The sequence below is a fragment of the Peromyscus californicus genome, unplaced genomic scaffold (genome assembly GCF_007827085.1).
Source record: "Peromyscus californicus insignis strain IS unplaced genomic scaffold, ASM782708v3 Scaffold_7__1_contigs__length_154581171, whole genome shotgun sequence".
NCBI classification, from domain to species: domain Eukaryota; kingdom Metazoa; phylum Chordata; class Mammalia; order Rodentia; family Cricetidae; genus Peromyscus; species Peromyscus californicus.
The window spans coordinates 30,176,377-30,195,447 of record NW_026294595.1 but is presented as its reverse complement, the minus strand read 5'-3'; the positions used below and the strand labels follow the sequence as shown (position 1 = coordinate 30,195,447).

The window sequence follows — 19,071 nt, the reverse complement described above, 5'->3', positions numbered from 1 at the left end:
TTGAATATCTGCTGTGTCCATTTTCTGTGCTATAAAAAAATACCTGGAACCAAGTAATTTATAAAGAATAGAAGTTTAGCAGACATGTGGCCCTTGAGTGAAACCCTGGCACTTGGGAGGCAGGGGGATCTTGAGTTTGAGGACAGCCTGGGCTACATGGTAAGATGCTATTTCTAAAACCACCTCCTCACCCCTCAAAAAGAGGTTTACTTAGTGCACAGTTCCAAAGGCTGGGGGATAGAAGGTCTTTGTGCCAGCTCAGGCAAAGGCTTCCTGTTGAATCATGGCATGGTACAGGTATCGCTCAGGGAGGTGGAGATCAAGCATCATGCCCTCCTCAGAACTCACTTGTACAATGAAGCCACTCCTGCAGATGGATCAGTCCAAGAGGGCAGAGCTCTTGTGAACCAGTCACCTCTGACAGAGGCCTCCTGTCAAATACCACCCACGTGACTTCAAGGGATTAAGTTTCAACTGCATGAAGCTTGGAGCACAGTCAGCCCACAGCAACATCTATTCACCCTTTCTCCCTCCTCTCCCCATCTCTCTCAGCTGAATTACAAAGCAAAGCATGAAGGTGAGAAATTCAAGTGCCACGTGCCAGCAGATGCACCAGAGTTCATCCAGCACAGAGTCAATGCTTATAACCTGAGCGATGTGAGTAAGATACCACATGCTTGCGTCATGTGTGGAAAGAGAGAAAGTGTGAGTCTGCCTGAAGACACAGAGATAGACTCAGTGCGGCTAGCTGTGGAGATCGTTATGACTGGAAATGGGGACTTTAGGTCTTGCATGCTCTGGAGATCTACTTCATTATCAGATATCATTTCCATAGCCTCTGTTATTATCACAAGCATTCTTTCATTTATCCGTTTGATAATCTCTAGAGTTTTTGAGATTTCTCCCACATAAATTTCTCATTTTACCTTTCTAAGTTGTTGTCTATTATATAATTATTTGTGGTATGGACAAGGGTCTTTAGAAGGTTCTCTTTTCTTAAAGATTTATTTATTTATTATATATACAGCATGTATGACTGCAGACCAGAAGAGGGCACCAGATCTCATTACAGATGGTTGTGAGCCACCATGTGGTTGCTGGGAATTGAACCCAGGACTTCTGGAAGAGCAGTCAGTGCTCTTAACCTCTGATCCATCTCTCCAGCCCCTTTAGAAGGTTCTTAAACAATTAAAAAAGAATATGCTATTAATATTTTTAGTGGTGTAGAAGAAACTATATAATAGATCAATAGTTATACTACTGTTTGGCTAACCAATTACTCATAGATGAAATAAGTTTACAGATAAAACTCTTGACTTTTTTTATATTCACTGGATTAACCTGTTATCAATGTCTTTTTAAAAATAATTTCTTTTCTGAAACTTTCCCAGAACGTCTACAAGCAAGACTGGGAGAAGAGCAAAGCTAAGAAGTTTGACATCAAGGTGGATGCCATCCCCCTGCTGGCAGCCAAAGCCAACAGCAAGAATGCCAGCGATGTGAGTGTGGCCCTGGGCTGGGCGGCTGGCCTGGGATGTCCCTGCTGATCAGTTAGCATGTGCGGTGTCCTTGCAGGTGATGTACAAGAAGGATTATGAGAAGAGCAAAGGCAAGATGATTGGTGCCCTCAGCATCAACGATGACCCCAAGATGCTGCACTCCCTGAAGACAGCCAAAAACCAGAGTGACGTGAGTGTCTGCCCTATTTTCAAGATGGTTTCACTGACCACATGCCAGGGTGTAGAAGGATTTCAGTTGGAGGGTTTTGTGCCCATTGGCTCTCAAGTTCATAAGAAACTGCTGAGAGCTTTAGAGGTATCGTGTACCCTGGCTCTTGTGTGCCAAAAAGAAATTATTGGCAGTATTTGACATCTGTTCCACTTGGAAGACTCTGCATTAATATTTAACAGAGTGTCGGTTTTTGTTCTCAGAACCTCCTATAAAAGATCACTAGATGTTTTAATCTAATTGAGAAATAGCTTTTAAATTGATTTTTGAAACTGTCTTTAGAAGAAACTAATGAACTTCTAATATAAAAACGCTATCAATGCTTTCTATTGACTTTAATAATTGGTAGTGGCCTCCATCTAAGAAATACATTCCATTGATGATTGCCCTTTTTAAAAATATGGTTTTTAAAATATAGACCACCTTTATAAAGCATTTTCTTTATCACACCTATTTCCTGAATTTCAGAGGTTCATGGATTCCCTAAAGGTGAATTTGTCCTTTTCTAGTTAAGATTTTTACTATAGAAAGGCAAACATCTGCTCTTGCCAATTACAGTACATACTGCTTAGAAGATATTTTAAGAGCGGCTACAGTGTTTGGCACAGCTTTCAAACACTGGTTTCCATGGTGAAGAAGGAAGACGTGGGTATCATTTGCTTGTTTCAACCATGTGTGCACACAATGATCTGGGTGTGCTTTCTTTATCATTATTGTGAGCATCACACAGTGCTCATGCACAGCCACTGCCTTTCCACCATTCTGTATGCCTTCTCAGGTTGAGAAGCTACAACCAACTCTACACAATGCCCAGAAACCTATAGCAGTCTTTGTTTTTCATCCTGTTCTTGAAAGCATTAGATCACTAGGCACAAAATAAACCAATGAATTATTATCAATTGGCTGACATTGGTAACTGAAAGACATCATAAGTGAGTCGTTCTCACACAATGTCCAGGCTAATGTTAAGCTGTATATAGCAAGAAAGCTTTTTCTTAAAGCCATTTACATCTTTGGCAACCTTTTAAAATTGATTTTTTTTTTTAGGTTAGCGTACAAAGCAATTTGGCCATGTCCATCATGGCATCTTCACACACATGACTTATGGCATTAGACTTGTTCTCCTTAAGTCACCTCACCACTGCCTTCCTTCATGTTTGCCCCCCTGCCCACTCCCACAGACAGACAGACAGACAGACAGACAGACACACACACACACACACACACACACACACACACACACACACACACACCTACCTGCTCCCTTCCTTCTTCTGGTTAGTCTCCCTGTCTTAGTTAGGATTTTATTGCTGTGAAGAGACACCATGACCACGACAACTCTTAGAAAACATTTGATTAGGGTTGGTTTACAGTTCAGAGGTTCAGTCCATTACCTTCATGGTGGCATGCAGGCTGACATGGCGCTAGAGAAGGAGCTGAGAGTTCTGTATCTAGATTGGCAGGCAGCAGGAAATGAACTGGCTTGAGCTTTTGAGACCTCAAAGCCTACTGTCTAGTGACACACTTCCTCCAACAAGGCCACATCTCCTAATAGTGCCACTCCCTGTGGGCCTATGGGGGCCATTTTCTTTCAAATCACCACATCTGCCTCTGCTTTCTCATCATCTGTATTCCATTACCCTCTCCGTTTCCCATCTATCTTAGGGGCTTTTCCTCTTTCTCACCCCTTTCTAGTTTGTGACCTGGACACCAACACATATATAAACACACTCACACACATGGATACACAAGTCTAAATTTAGGTGTCATAGAAGACCAAACATGGAGTTTGTCTTTCTGGTCTGCCTTGTCTCACATCACAATTCCCATTTGTATCCACTTTTCTTCAGATGTCCTGATTTCACTTTTATCAATGGCTACATAAAATTCCAGAGTGTAGAGGAACCACATTTTATGTGTCTGTCTACTGATGGGCAGCTAGGACGATTGCATTTCCTGGCTATTGTGAATAGTTCAGCAATAAACACAAATGCACACCAATTTCTGTGGTGTGTTTTGACAGGTTTTTTTTTTTTTATAAACACTGATATGTGTCAGCTGCCGAGGACATAAACACAAGTGTCTAAACAATTCAGCCAATCATGCCCCCCTCAACTGCTGTCACGGCATTCCCTCTTTAGTTCCTTTCCATGGGACAGGCTTTAAACCTGCACTTGCCGCAGTGAGTCTCCAAGTTTTCCATTCATCATTCAGGGCTTGGATTTTATAACTGATAAACCCATGCCCTGAAAATAACAACCCACAAATATAGGAAGGCAGATAAAGTTCCCTAAGCTTATTGATACCCATTCTCTGACTGAAGAGCTTTGGAAGCTGGCGTGGTAGCTCGTGCTTATAATCCCAGCACTCGGGAGGCTGAGGCAGGGGGACTGCCATAAGTTGTTTTCAGCCTGGGCTGCACAGATAGTACCAGACCAGCCCGAGCCACACAAGCAAGACCCTGTCTAAAATATCAGAAGGTAAAAGTAAAATAAATTTGGGGAGATCTGCCCACGTATGATTTTTCTAGAGGAATTTGATGAAATAATTCATAGGAACAAATTTTGGGCAAAATAATTACTCGAATGTTTGCCGTCTGTTTCTCTAAGTTATACTTACTCTGCTTTTCTGAGAATTCATTAAGGATGGGTGGTACTAAATGGTCCCTTCTTACAGCGTGAATACCGTAAAAACTATGAAAAATCAAAAACGATCTACACCGCCCCTCTTGACATGCTCCAAGTCACCCAAGCTAAGAAATCTCAGGCGCTTGTCAGTGATGTGGACTACAAACACGTCTTGCACAACTACAGCTACCCGCCTGACAGTATCAATGTGGACCTCGCCAAGAAGGCTTACGCACTGCAGAGTGACGTGAGTATCGACCTTCCCTTCCCCTTGTTGGAAGGTGAGCCAGGGCAGGATCTAGCCCAAGCCTGGTTGGTAGTCCTCTCTGAATCAGCATCTGCCTGTCTGTGAGGAAGCACGGAGGTACTGGGAAACGGCCCCTGCAGTTCTTAGGAGCCTATGTCCTCAGGACAGGACACCAGTGTCTGGTGTGTGCTGTTACTGTTTCCTTCTGGGAAAGTTGCCAACCTTGCTGAACCAAGAGTCCTCCACTATTAAACTGAAGTAAAACGAAAGTTGTTTTGAGTATTTAAATGGATGCTGAGGGCCAGTGCGAGGTCTCAAGGGCAAAAGTGCTCTGCCTCTTAAGCAATAGCTTCCCCATTCTCTCTTCTTCTGCCCCCAGAAACCAACTGCTGCTCTAAGTTTTGCTATTGAAAACACCTCATATGTGTAGAATTATATAGTATTTGTCTCTGGAGACTGATTTATTTCACTTAGCGTAGTGCCCTCAGGGTTTGCCCTTGTTATAGTTTTTGTCCGAATTTTCTTTTTTAAAGCTGAGTAATATTCCTTTATAAATGTATGCTATAACTTGTGTATCCATTTCCGTTGGTGATTGCTTGGATCACCCCCACCTTTTAGCAACTGTGAATTGTTTAGATGATCATGAGTAATCAATTGTCCTTTCAACATCTGATTTCAGTTCTTTTGGGTATATACCTCAGAATTCAAATCATTAGGTCATATGACAGTCTTACTTTTAGTTTTCCGAGAAACTATTTTTCCAGTGACTGAATAATTTATATCCCTACTGTCATGGAAATATTAACCAGCACAGGACCAAGCAAGCAGTCGGAGAGACAGGGGAAACTCAGTTTGATTTCACCCAGGCACAAACCCAAGCTCATGCTTTGTAAAGTTCAGCTTTTATAGGTCAGGTAACAGTGTGATATCCAAGGCTGCTCTCTGAGTCCCGTGCTCACCAACGGGAATTTCCATCACAGTTAGACAGGTCTGCAGGAACAAACATTTGCAAGTAGAAACTGAAACACACAAATGCTTGCAGATAGCAAATTAAGCATTCCTTCCTTGGTAAACAGGATCTGCAATATGATCTTTGATAGCAGCCATAATCATTTCTTAAGGCAGTTTATGCCAGTGTCTGCCTTCCCAAGACAAGAGGGAGGGGCTTTAACGTGATAGCAGGATGAACTCGGCACACTTGAGTACAACTTTAACTTATTCTGTTTTCTAAGCAGTCCGACAGTTTCCAGGCAGAAATTTCAATTAGAAATACAAAATACAGAGTAATAGTTTGATATTGTTAGGTACATAAATAAGGGTAATATATATATATATATATATATATATATATATATATATATATATATATATATATATATATAATCTCTCCTTCACTACCAATGGCAGGTTCACTGTATGCAAGATCATATTTCTTAATTATTTAATTTTTCTATATATCTTCAACACAACTCTATTAGAAGTTCCTCAGAGGCAAGGTTGATTTCTTGATTTTTTTTATACTCCAGTTTTTTAAAAAATCCATTCTAAAGAACAACAATTTTAAGTTTGTTTCTGGAGTTAAATTTCAGGTGTCATCTGTGGTCAGACGACTAGAAGAGCTTGCTGTCTTAATGGCATCGGGTGATTGTCCCCACATAGTATCAGTTCCACATAATAACTGTCTCCTTAAGCAAATGAACAAAAAGAACTGTTTCCAAGTGTTTTGTTGGCCGATGCAGAAACCCTTCTAAGATGGTCACTGTACATGAAGGACAATGTGTGCCAAGGCTTTGAAAATACTACCCTCAAACCTTATTAGAAAATGACCAAGATTCTTCACCTTCAGTGGGACCATCAATTCAGGCCTTGTTTGGCCACAGAGACACAAGAACTAGTATCCCAGAGCGCAAACCTCTACAGCCAATGGTCCCAATGTAATCATTCCATTTATTCTTAGAAACAGAAACCTGGAATTGAGCATTTTCTGGGTTAGTATCAGAATTCTACACACTTCCATTAAGTTAAACATAAGGGGGGAACAGAGGACATGGAGATTAGGAAGCAATACTCCAAGTGTTCCAAACTGTCGCCAAAGAACTGTGCGTGTGCCGAGGGAGCAACATGCCTGCTCAGAAATCTGTCAACACTGTGTAAAATGCCCGCGGTTGGTGTGATAGTAACAATGAAGACAAACGTGACCCTCTGTTGTTGTAGGTGGAATACAAATCTGACTACAACAGCTGGATGAAGGGCTGTGGTTGGGTGCCCTTCGGGTCCTTGGAGATGGAGAAGGCCAAGCGAGCCTCGGACATTCTTAATGAGGTATGGCCACCACCATGCTAGAGAAGACTAGGTCCCGTTCAAACGCCAAGCCACAGGGAGCACGTTCTCTACTTCACTTTCTGGTCATTGCTTCTGAAAAAAAAAATTGAAGCATAAATAATCCAGAAATATATTCCTATCCCTTTATAGCCTCTAAACTACTTGTGTGAAACATTCAAATATAGCTGGACAACTTTATTCACACCATGTGAAGCTGACCTCCTTTCAACAAAATTCATGCAGATGTGCACTCTGCTACCAGGATAGTTTTTTCTACTTTTGTTTTTATTTTAAGACAAGGTCTCACTCTGTAACCCAGACTGGCCTAGAATTCATTGTCACCCAGGCTGGCCTTGAACATGTGGTGGTAATCTTGCCTCAGCCTCTGAGTATGGGGATTCCAGCCATGAACCCCAACACCCACCTTAAAAATTAATTTTAAAATGCTACTAATACTTCATGAAGTTTCCTCGAGAACCCCTGCCTGTCTTCAGCCCTGGGCCATTATTGAGCTGCTTCTGGTCTCTATGATTTTACCTTTTATAAAACCTCCTTTGACATCTGGCTTTTTTTTGTTTCTTTTGATACTTTTTCCTATGCCTAAAATTCATTCCTTTTCTTTATTTTTTAATTGCATGGTCTTCCTTTGCAAGGACACATCACATATTAATGGCCTCTTGACTTGTTGGTAGATATGGGGCTTCTTTCTAGTCTGGGGTAATTCTGAGTAATGTAGCTGTCAAAGGTTCTTCTTTAAAAATTGTGCCCTTGATTACAGTCTTGATGACTCTGGAGTAGTTTACAAATTGCCACTTAGTTTTAGGGAAAAGGCAGTGGTCATCCTGAAATTCTTAATATGGCCACAGTATCTGTCCCTTCTCCAGCAAGAGCTGAAACTACACTGTTGTCACGTGACTGCATCACCAAGGAAAGGAAAGGGTGTGAAGGACAGTGGTGCGAAGTGAGGCGTGTCTACCACGCTCAAGCTGAAAGTATTCTGGTTTCTGTCCACTATTCTTTGGGTTTTCTGAAAGCAATTTTGCCTTCTCAAAGATCTTTTAGAAAGTATCTTCCTATGTTGGTAGTTTTCAGAAGTTCAGAGTGTTAAAAAAAAAAAAAAAAAGCAGTGTTAAAATATATGTAAAAGTGGAGTGTGCAGTGTGCCCCAAGGGTGGCGACTGGTCTTATTAGTAGAGAAGACAGGCATAAAAGTAGTGAGAGTTTTCAGTTCCCCCATTGGGCCACCTTCCCAAAGCCCCTCCTTCTTCCTTCTTCAGCACATCAGTGGTGCATACATAAGAAGCCAGAAGGCTGCAAAGTGCAAAGTGACATGTTCTCTGCCCCACTAATCGTTAGCTGTTGCTCTACATTAGCAATTTATCCCTCAACCAGAAAACTCCCCTTTTGGCCGGGCGGTGGTGGCGCACGCCTTTAATCCCAGCACTCGGGAGGCAGAGGCAGGCGGATCTCTGTGAGTTCGAGGCCAGCCTGGTCTCCAAAGCGAGTACCAGGAAAGGCGCAAAGCTACACAGAGAAACCCTGTCTCGAAAAACCAAAAAAAAAAAAAAAAAAAAAAAAAAAAAAAAAAAAAAAAAAAAAAAGAAAACTCCCCTTTTGCTCCAGTTGCTGATGAAGTTGTTAGGGTCATGTAAAGTCACTCTAGTATTCAGGAGGCAGAAGCAAGAGGGTCGGGAGTTCAGGATCATCCTTGGATAGTCACTGAGCTTGAAACCAGCCCTATGTTACATTAAGACCCTGTTTAAACAAAAAGACAACCCAAACATTCTTGCTTGCTTTTCTGCTAAGCCTCCAGAGACCTCTGTGGTGTTTCTGGCTCAGCATAACAGAAAGGCCTTCTTTCATGCCATAAGCAAGGAACTGGAGGAGTGCAAGCATGCTTCCAGGGAGCTGTGCCGCTCCTCCACAGACTGCCCATGACGACACCAATTTTAAACATTCAGTTTGGTAGTGTATTCATTCCTCATCCAAGGTGATCAGGACTCCAGTATTTAAAACTGAGAAAACCCCTCTGTGTCTTTCCAAAGTAAATCTCAAGGATTTTTCAATACAGGGCCTGTAGTGAAGAGTAATTTTTAATCTTTTTTTTTTATTCTCCAAGAAAAAATACCGCCAGCATCCAGATACGCTCAAGTTTACCTCCATTGAAGATGCTCCCATTACAGTGCAGTCTAAAATTAACCAGGCCCAGAGGAGTGATGTAAGTGTCCATCCTGTCTTGTTTTAGTGACTGTTTACTAACATGAAGGTACCTGCTCTCAAATGTGCTGGTTACCTGGAATCGTCTTACCATCTGAAGAGCCTCTTGTGGGCAGCTGTAAACTCCTGCTGTCCAGTGATGCCACACATACCTAATCATATCTTCAGGGCATTGCATATTCTATACCAGCTGTCCTGCCACCACTAAGAGAAGGCTCCCTGAGGGAAAGGTAATGGCGATTATAAGATATCTCTAGGAAGACCAGAAAGAATGAATATAGCTGCTGGGTTGGATGGAGATAGTATCTTAAGTCAGGGCTAGGAGAAAATATATATAATCACAATAAGTCCCCTTAGACTCCCATGAAGTCTAAAATAGATTATTGATGTGTCCTGCCCTGCTAGCCTGCTCTGGCTCAGGGAAGTGCCTGCAGATTAGCATTTCCACCAGATCACCTCTGTGGGTTGAAGTCTTCCAGATACCCCTGCCTAAAGCCAGAGATTCCTAGTCCATGCTCAGAAATTTTGTCCAACAGTGGGCACACAATGAGACAGGACTCCATGCCATGTCACGAGTGTCCTAGAATGTACATATACTTTTGCAGATGCGCGTAGGGACAGTACAGCGAGAGTCTTTCTTAACATCACCCTCGAATTATTCTCCAGTGCTGCTAACTGTCTCTCCATACTTGGTTTGTGCATGGTTTCTCCTCTCCTAGATCGCTTACAAAGCCAAGGGGGAGGAAATTCTGCATAAGTACAGCCTGCCAGCAGACCTGCCACAGTTCATTCAGGCTAAAGTGAATGCCTACAATATCAGTGAGGTACGCACATCCCTGTCCTGCATGCTCAGCCTTCGCTAACATTGCCTTGCAGTCCTACTCAAGGGGGTATTTCTCTTACAGAATCTGTACAAAGCTGACTTGAAAGACTTAAGCAAGAAAGGATATGACCTGAGAATTGATGCAATTCCCATCAAAGCTGCCAAAGCTGCCAGGCAGGCTGCAAGTGATGTAAGTTCAGTCATGGTCATGTGTGTAACATGGGATCTAATGGGATACCCAGAAGTCACCATGTATGGTGTCCTTGACTGGAAACGATTCTGTACAGAAAGTACCGTCAACAGACCTTAGTATTCTTGGAGGTCAGAACTGGTATAACTCTCCACTCATGAGTTACCAAGAAGACTTCAAATCGGTGTTCAGATTTCTACATAAATTCACATTACTTTAATAAGAAACCAAGAAGAAATTCAAGTTGTAATAGCTTCTGGATGGAATAATTTTGTCTCTAATCCTTATTAATTTATATGATTTCCTTTTTCTCTCTCTTTCCTTTTCATGCATTACATCTATTTTTCTAGGAAATTCAAGTACAATATATGATTGAAATGAAGTTTTCATTACACCAATGTAAAATTTCAATACAGTTTTTTTAAAAGAAGAACGAAACCCAGATGCCCTTGTTCTGAAAAGCCCTCCCTCCTGAAATTTCTCACTGACCACTTTTCTCGTGGGTGATCCTCCAGCCACCCCATGCCTTATAGCTCCCAGAGTTCTCTCCTATCTGGTCTGGGTTTCCCAGGATCCCCTGCAAGTCTCCCCAAGATTTCCCAGGGACCCTCTATAGTTCAGAGTCAAATATTGTTCACCATGACTGGCTCTGGGTTTCCTTTGCAATAATCAAGGACTCAGAAAATGTCTAGTGAAGAGTCTTCAGTTGTTAAATCCTCAGCTGTTCCAGGGCTCTGGCTGCAGAGTGTAGTTGGTAGAGAATGGGAAATGCTTTCTTTTCATGATGTTTACCAATGTCTATGGGGGAAGAAACAGTGTGGAGAATTAGTTTGTCACTGATATGAACCATAATTCATATCAGTATGTCACTGATTATGGCTCATATCGATGACAAACAGGACCCCAACCTCTTTTGGGTGGGTATAAATAGCTATAGACACTCAAGTGGATCCTAAGGGATGTTTTATTTTACCATACTACATAGGAAGCTGACCCTTCATATCCTCAGATTTCATATCCACAGATATCTAACTGTGGGCCAAAAAGATTTTTAAAATACGTTTGTTCTAAACACTTAGAGACTTTTTTTTCTTGTCATTATCTTCAAAATGACACAAAACCATTTATATAGCATTTAAAATTTAATAGATATAAGTAATCTAGAGATGATTTGAAGTGTATGTGAGAGAGTGTGCATAGGCTATAGGCAAGTACCATGGCTCATATAAGGGACTTGAGTACGGATGGAGCTTTGTGTCTGCATGGGGTGGGGAATCCTGGAACCAATCCCCTTGTTATGGGCATACAGACATGTCTAGGAAGTTCAAAAACTTCACTGTTCAGTATCTTCCAAGCTGCATTTCATAATGTCCCCACTTTCATTCCCAATAGATTCATTACAAAAAAGATTATGAAAAAGCTAAAGGGAAAATGGTTGGATTCCAAAGCCTCCAAGATGATCCTAAACTGGTTCATTACATGAACGTGGCCAAGATACAGTCAGACCGGGAGTATAAAAAAGACTATGAGAAGACAAAGACCAAGTACAACACACCCCACGATATGTTCGATGTGGTGGCGGCTAAGAAGGCACAGGATGTGATCAGCAATACCAACTACAAGCACTCTCTCCACCACTACACCTACCTGCCGGATGCCATGGACCTGGAGCTGTCCAAAAACATGATGCACATACAGAGTGACGTAAGTGCTGTGGATCCCAGGGGAGCATCCCCTCAGTTCCCAGCTCGAGCCTGGCTCTCACTCCTCTTCCCTCCCGCTGTAGAATGCCTACAAGGAAGACTATAACACCTGGATGAAGGGCATTGGCTGGATACCGATCGGCAGTCTCGACCAAGAAAAAGTTAAAAAGGCAGGCGATGCCCTGAGTGAAAAGAAATACAGGCAGCATCCAGACACACTCAAGTTCACCAGCATTGTGGACTCCCCAGTGATGGTGCAAGCAAAGCAAAACACGCAGCAAGTCAGCGATGTGAGTACAGCAGGAGAGATGGTGTGTGTGTGTGTGTGTGTGTGTGTGTGTGTGTGTATACAGCGGGACAGATGGTGTGTGGTGTGTGTGTGTGTGTGTGTGTGTAAGGAGAGATGGTGTGTGTGTGTGTGTGTGTACAGCGGGACAGATGGTGTGTGTGTGTGAGTACAGCAGGACAGATGGTGGGTGTGTGTGTGTGTGTGTGTGTGTACAGCGGGACAGATGGTGTGTGTGTGTGTGTGTGTGTGTGTGAGTGTGTGTGTGTGTGTGTGTGTGTGTGTGTACAGCGGGACAGATGGTGTGTGTGTGTGTGTGTGTTATTGGGCGTGCTCTTTAAGGGGTAAATGCCTACTCAGTGTGATTACTCTTATGCCAATATCTTTTCATTTCTAATTTAGTATTCTGTGCATTCATTGTTAAGACTATGGGGGCTGGAGAGACAGCTCAGTGTTTAAGAGCACTGACTGCTCTTGCAAGCAGACCCTGGTTGGGTTCCCAGCACCCACATGATGTTTCACAACTATCCGTAACTCCAGTGCCCACTTCTGACCTCCACAGGCACCATGCATGAGGTGCACAAACATACATGTCAACAAGACATGTACACACACAAAATAAAATTTAAATCGTTAAATAAAAAAGAAAATTAAAATTTTAGCTTAGGCATTTTTTTTTTTACCCAGGCACTAACTTTTTTAAAACTGTCCTTTATAAAAATCTTCCTTTTCAACTGCCATTAAAAGACTGCCTTACTGGATGCATTTAAAAATGTTCTATTTGCTATCCATTCATGGATATAAGGTGTTTAGAACCAACCTACACCTCCCAATCCCTTTCCTACAATTCCTCCTTTCTTGCCCCCCACCCGTTATTGGATACATTTGACAGGTACAAAAAGTTTTGTTCCAGGGCACGTATGGTGACATACACCTTTCATCCCAGACCTTGAGAATCTAAAGATTTAGTCTAGCCTAGGCTAGAGAGCAACATCCATACAGGAAAGAGGGGGAGACAAAAGAGGCGGGGGGAAACCACGGGAGGAGGGCTTCTACTAAGAGCAACTCCTTTAAGTGTGTGGTGAATGGCTTTCCCTTCAGCCTGGTGTGGAAGGCATTTTATTGTTGTGTCTGTGTGTTGCAGATCTTATACAAAGCTAAAGGCGAAGACGTAAAGCATAAATATACCTTGAGTCCTGATCTCCCAGAGTTTCTCCAAGCCAAGTGCAATGCTTACAATATAAGTGATGTAAGTAGCATGGGTCTCTGATATGATGTGAAAACTTGATGTGGCAATAAGATACTCCAGTACTGTGGAGTAGGGAAGCATCTGGATGATTGTTTGAGACCGCTTCCCACTCTTAGTCCCCAGCAGAGCATGTCTCAAGACAGTTGTCTCTTGACTTGAGTTGGCTCTTGGCAAGGGAAGACCCCTTCATGGGATGTTAGTACTCTTCCTTATATAGAGGACATTGCATATTCCCCTAAAACTTCTGCTTAGCTTTCCAGTTGGCATATGGGAGAGGAATTTTAATCCTCCAGAAGACAAATGAAAATTAATGAAATCCTTTTTTATTGATTTCATTTAAAAAAAACAATAGCCTTAAAATTTGTAAAGCTGGCTGCCTGGTGTCCTCTTGGCCATCCTTTGTAAGACTGGACAGCTTCATCTTCTCTCACTGGCCCTCATGTACCTCAGTTCCTATAGCCTTTACTATCCCTCCCTGCATCTGCCCTAGTTTTTCAACATCCCTCTTCTGTGTGTGCCAAGGCCAGATTAGGTGAATAACCAGTGAGAGACCTGTGATTTAGTACTGGAGACTAAGTGAGGCCCTTGCTGATGTGGCTTCATATAAGAGTACATGTGATAGGGATCTACTTCCTTAACTTACACATGAGCAAGAACAGAAGAAGCCAGCCACTGAGGGATTCCTGAGCCGACTGGTAAATAGTGCGCTGACTCCCTTTTGCTTTTCTACCCCAGGTCTGTTACAAACGGGACTGGCATGATTTAATAGCCAAAGGCAACAACGTCCTGGCTGATGCGATCCCCATCACAGCGGCCAAGTCATCAAGAAACATTGCCAGTGATGTGAGTAAAAGTTTTAGGTGACTGCCTTTTTCAAAAGAAATCGGATACATGCTTGCTTGGGTACACATATACAATTAATGGCGTTCAAACACTCCACAAAATAGTGTTTTGAAAACCTGCCACCATTTCAACATTGTGATTTTTTTTTCAAATGACTCCATGTAATAGCATAAGTCTGGCAGTGGCTTTCTCTCCTGACTCATGATGAAAATTACCTTCACAGACACATTTCCCTGACAAGTCGCATTTATTTTCAGTGAGACCATGGAATGGATGACAGTAACATGTTAAATTCAGATAACTGCCTGCATTACAATTGCATTAAAAGGAATGGAGAATGTTACATATCTAGAGATATTCCATAAGACAAGTAGGACCCCTGCCTCTTTTAGGCTATAACTGTAATAATTTCAGTGAATTAATGCCATTTTATCTACGTCTTAGGCTTTTATTGCTGTGAAGAAACACCATGACCACAGCAAATCTTACAAAGAAAACATTTCATTGGGGTGGCTTGCTTACCATTTCAGAGGTTCAGTCCATTATCATCATGATGAGAGCATGGTGGTGTGCAGGCAGACATGGGTGCTAGAGCTGAGAGTGTTACATCTTGCAGGCAACAGGAAGTTGACTGACTGTCACACTGAGGGAAGCTTGAGCAAAAGAGACCTCAAGACCCGCCCTCAGAGTGATATACTTCCTCCAACAAGGCCACACCTCCTAATAATGCCACTCCCTTTGGGGCCATTTTCTTTCAAACCACCACAATCTATGATAATACACACACACACACACACACAGAGAGAGAGAGAGAGAGAGAGAGAGAGAGAGAGAGAGAGAGAGAGTTCTTATCTTTAAAAACACATTTTTTAGGCATTCATGTCTTGCAGGATAAAGTCACTACAGCTTTCCTTGCAGGGATGGACTGAGAACGCCTTCCTCGAAGCTTTGCACACAGTACACATCACTCTGAAATACACTCCTGACTTAATTGAAAGTCTGAAGTGGCACTCTGTGCCTTCCCCCACGCCAGCATGTCCGCACGCTTTCTCTAATATATCGGGTGATTACTTGGCAACCCTTTCACCTGCTAAGTCCTTGCTTATGAATTCCTGTTTACACTGCCAGTGTTCAGTGTTTATAGGGTTTGGTAGATTTGGATTCTCTTCAATAAAAATTGAGGGTCTGACCTATTACCGGGTAGCTCAATCTGCAGCTCAGTGATGGTCCCAGCAGTGAAAGACCTCAAGCTGATTTGCCTTGGGTTGGGTTTGAGCAGATTAGCTTTGGGTTGGGTTTTTATTGATGAGAAAACCCCGTAGCAGTTCTTGGCTTTGTTGGAGTTCCTTAATTCATTTGCAGTCACTTCAGAGCTTGCAGAGGGAGCCCCTGATAGAGTGAGCAGGTGAAGGCCCAGCTGCTTGCCCTGCTGATATGATCATGTGATTCACATCCACGATCAGAAATCACAAAGTGGACTAGAAAAGGCCACATCCCCATGAAGCTAAAAGACATTGGTCTTATATTTAGAAGGTGGTGTGTTCATATCCTGGTAGATTTTAAAAATAGGTCTGGATACAAATCGTCTGTAGAAGACAAGCAAAGGCGGGGTGTTGTTAAATTGATCATGGGACTCCCTTGAAGTCGCAGCAGAGTTTAAAGGGGTTTTGCTATGATATTCTGGAAGAAGTGTGGGTTGTGTTTGGTGGACACTCATCTAGAAAGTCATAATGCTCTGTTTACTTTTGTGTGTGAAAAGAGTTGTTGTACCGAATGCTACCAGTCCTGGCCCTTGGCTAACCAAGTTCTGTCTCCACAGTATAAATACAAGGAAGCTTATGAGAAGTCAAAGGGAAAACATGTTGGTTTCAGAAGCCTCCAGGATGACCCCAAGTTGGTCCATTATATGAATGTGGCAAAGTTGCAGTCAGACAGAGAATACAAGAAGAACTATGAGAACACCAAAACCAGTTACCATACCCCTGGGGACATGGTTAGCATTACTGCTGCAAAGATGGCCCAGGATGTGGCCACCAACGTCAACTACAAACAACCATTACATCACTATACATACCTGCCTGATGCCCTGAGTCTCGAGCATACGAGGAATGCTAATCAAATTCAGAGTGATGTAAGTATATGTTACATAACAGACCCAAAGACATTTGCTCTTAAAGGATGATCATTTCAGTCCATTTTATTTGGCTTCAAAACACAATAAGATACTTGAAGAATACATGTTAGAATAAGCAACATCCGTTCAAAAACTTCCAAAGCTACATTTTTTTTCTGACTTTCCATGTTTATGTTATAAGCACTGGCATCATCTCTGTTAGCTTATGGATGAAGATAGGACCATGTTCGTCTAACTCCATGAGCACTTTCCTTCTCAGTCAGAGGTGCCCTCATGGGCTTGCTTCAGTGGTAATAGCTGGATGATGCAAAATTCAATCCCAGTGCTTTCGGAATTCAGGGAAGTTTTTTTTTTTTTCTTTTCTTAAACTCAAGGTCACACCGTCATCCATGTAAGTCTATGTAATGAGTCATATCCAGTGAACTAGGGAGGCTCTGTTTGCAGCATGATTCATAGAGCCGCACAGGGAGCTGCTTAGCATTCAGGGCATTTCTTTCTGCAGATCTCTGTAAGACTTGTAAGACTTCCTCTGTCAGGGGAAGAAATGGTATTCAGTTATTGAGCAGTCTGTGAAAATCTCTTTACCCAGCTAAGGTCAGAAATAACCTGGGTGGACAGTGTGGGTGAAACTCAAACTTGCAAAGTTTTTAGTGAAATCAAAAAGAAAGCCCAATTTATTGTCAAAAGAGACAAAAAAAAAATCACAACATCTGTGGAAATGCATGACCTAGATTCCCCTATGTGTTATATAATGCACTCTAACAGCAGACCTGCTTCTTCTTATCCCCAGCTCCTGAGTAAGCTAAATGGCTGACTAGATGCAAGCCCAGGGAAAATAATTGCTTTCATTTCTTTTGGGCAGAACTGCAGCTCCCAGAAGCTTAGCTGACTATTCCCGAGGCTACCTTCTCATATGAGCATCCTCTTTTTGCAGAATGTATACAAAGATGAGTATAACAGCTTCTTCAAGGGCATCGGGTGGATTCCCATTGGCTCGCTGGAGGTGGAAAAGGCCAAGAAAGCAGGTGATGCTCTCAATGAGAGGAAATACCGACAACACCCGGACACCATCAAGTTCACAAGTGTGCCTGACTCCATGGGCATGGTTTTGGCTCAGCAGAACACAAAGCAGCTAAGTGATGTAAGATGTTTCTTTTTAAAGGTTAAGTCCATGAGTAAACCCCATGGCCAAGCTACTCCACTATGCTCCTTCTTCACTCAGCATGTGAGGAGGCAGCTATGTTAACTTGTACACTATTCTCAGGTACAGATTCCACTTTGGAAACAATGTTAAACTTGAAGACAAGGAAAATGGGGTCTTTCCAACACAGAAAGTCCATGCTGTTCATGGGACCTGCACATTATACATAGGAGATGAATGTTCCTATTCTCATCTTCAACTTGGTCTGAATTGCAAAAGCTGTTGATTGCTCTGAGTTGCAGTAGTTCCACCAGATGCATAGAGAAACGGCACAATGCCCTAGTCCTCTTGCATAACGGCTCGTTCATTGAGGCGCTCTTAAAATGAGGCCTCTGGGGAAGAGGTCAGAGGTTTGTTGCCATCATTTCTGAGACCAAGTCCCTCTTCTCCCAATCAGAGGCTAATTACAATACCCATTGCTTCACTTCACCTAGTGCTTTCAGAGCTCTTTTACTGTAAAACAAAGACTACATTTGTTTTAGCCTCAGGTGTTGGAAAGTAGGGGACTTTCTTACTTGCCTTGGACCTGTGGATGGTCTGTGGGTTTCCTCCCTTCGGGGTAAAACCCTCCACTCTTATGTTATTGCAGTGCTTAAGGATATGTTGTACTTTCGTGTTCATAAATGCTGGGGATTCTTCTATATTGAGGAAGGTGTCACTTCTGGATGTGTTTGAATGAGCTAGGAAAATGGTCCTCACTGTACTGTCTGCTCCAGCTGAATAAATCCCATCAGCATGAACCTAGATACTCAAGTCAGAAATGTGGTGGTAACTTTTTATCTACCCCTGCCCCCCAGTACCCTGGCCACATCCTGTACCTCTGCCAAGCCTGTGTCCTAAGTCGCCAGTTTGCTCCAGGACTTGTCTTTGATCTGCCACCAGGCAGAGTTCCTTGTCTTTCACGAGAATCACTGCAATGACTTAGATTCAGCCTAGGCTCTCCAACAAATGAAACCCATCCTCTTGGGTTTAAACTCTCTTGGGGATTTCTCCTTGAAATTAAAATTCAAACTCGTTACCTTGGGTGAAGAGACCTCTGTTCACTTTAAACACAGAACCCACCACCCTACCTGGTGGGATGAAGACACAAATATACCTACCCCAGCTCCCTGCCTATTATGGTGTATGCATTTGTCTTGTACATGGAAAACACAAATGGTAGCCTTCCCTTTTAAAGCCATGGCTGCCTGATCAAGCTCATACTGTGTCAGCTCATAACATTTCATGCTTCTTTCTTTCTTTGCAGTTGAACTACAAGGTAGAGGGAGAGAAAATGAAGCATAAGTACACAATGGACCCTGAATTGCCTCAGTTTATCCAAGCCAAGGTTAATGCCATCAATATGAGTGATGTGAGTATCTGACCTGGTGTCAGCCTAGTATTGCTTATGTGGACATGGACATCCCTTTCCCAATTCTGGATAGCTCTTTTTTTTTTTTTTTTTTTTTGGTTTTTCGAGACAGGGTTTCTCTGTGTAGCTTTGCGCCTTTTACTCTGTAGT

The 19,071-nt window shown here is 42.5% G+C and overlaps 1 protein-coding gene across 1 annotated transcript in view; it reads left to right on the top strand.

Annotated features, from left to right (window-relative positions):
• Neb (nebulin) overlaps window positions 1-19,071 on the top strand; it is a 176,356-nt gene that overhangs the window by 10,375 nt on the left and 146,910 nt on the right. The window contains 15 exon segments of the mRNA XM_052722611.1: window positions 553-657; window positions 1,392-1,499; window positions 1,576-1,689; window positions 4,405-4,602; window positions 6,817-6,924; window positions 9,044-9,142; window positions 9,861-9,965; window positions 10,047-10,154; window positions 11,547-11,858; window positions 11,941-12,147; window positions 13,288-13,392; window positions 14,128-14,235; window positions 16,055-16,366; window positions 17,304-17,510; window positions 18,817-18,921. Of these exon segments, the coding sequence (XP_052578571.1) occupies window positions 553-657; window positions 1,392-1,499; window positions 1,576-1,689; window positions 4,405-4,602; window positions 6,817-6,924; window positions 9,044-9,142; window positions 9,861-9,965; window positions 10,047-10,154; window positions 11,547-11,858; window positions 11,941-12,147; window positions 13,288-13,392; window positions 14,128-14,235; window positions 16,055-16,366; window positions 17,304-17,510; window positions 18,817-18,921 (2,301 nt within the window).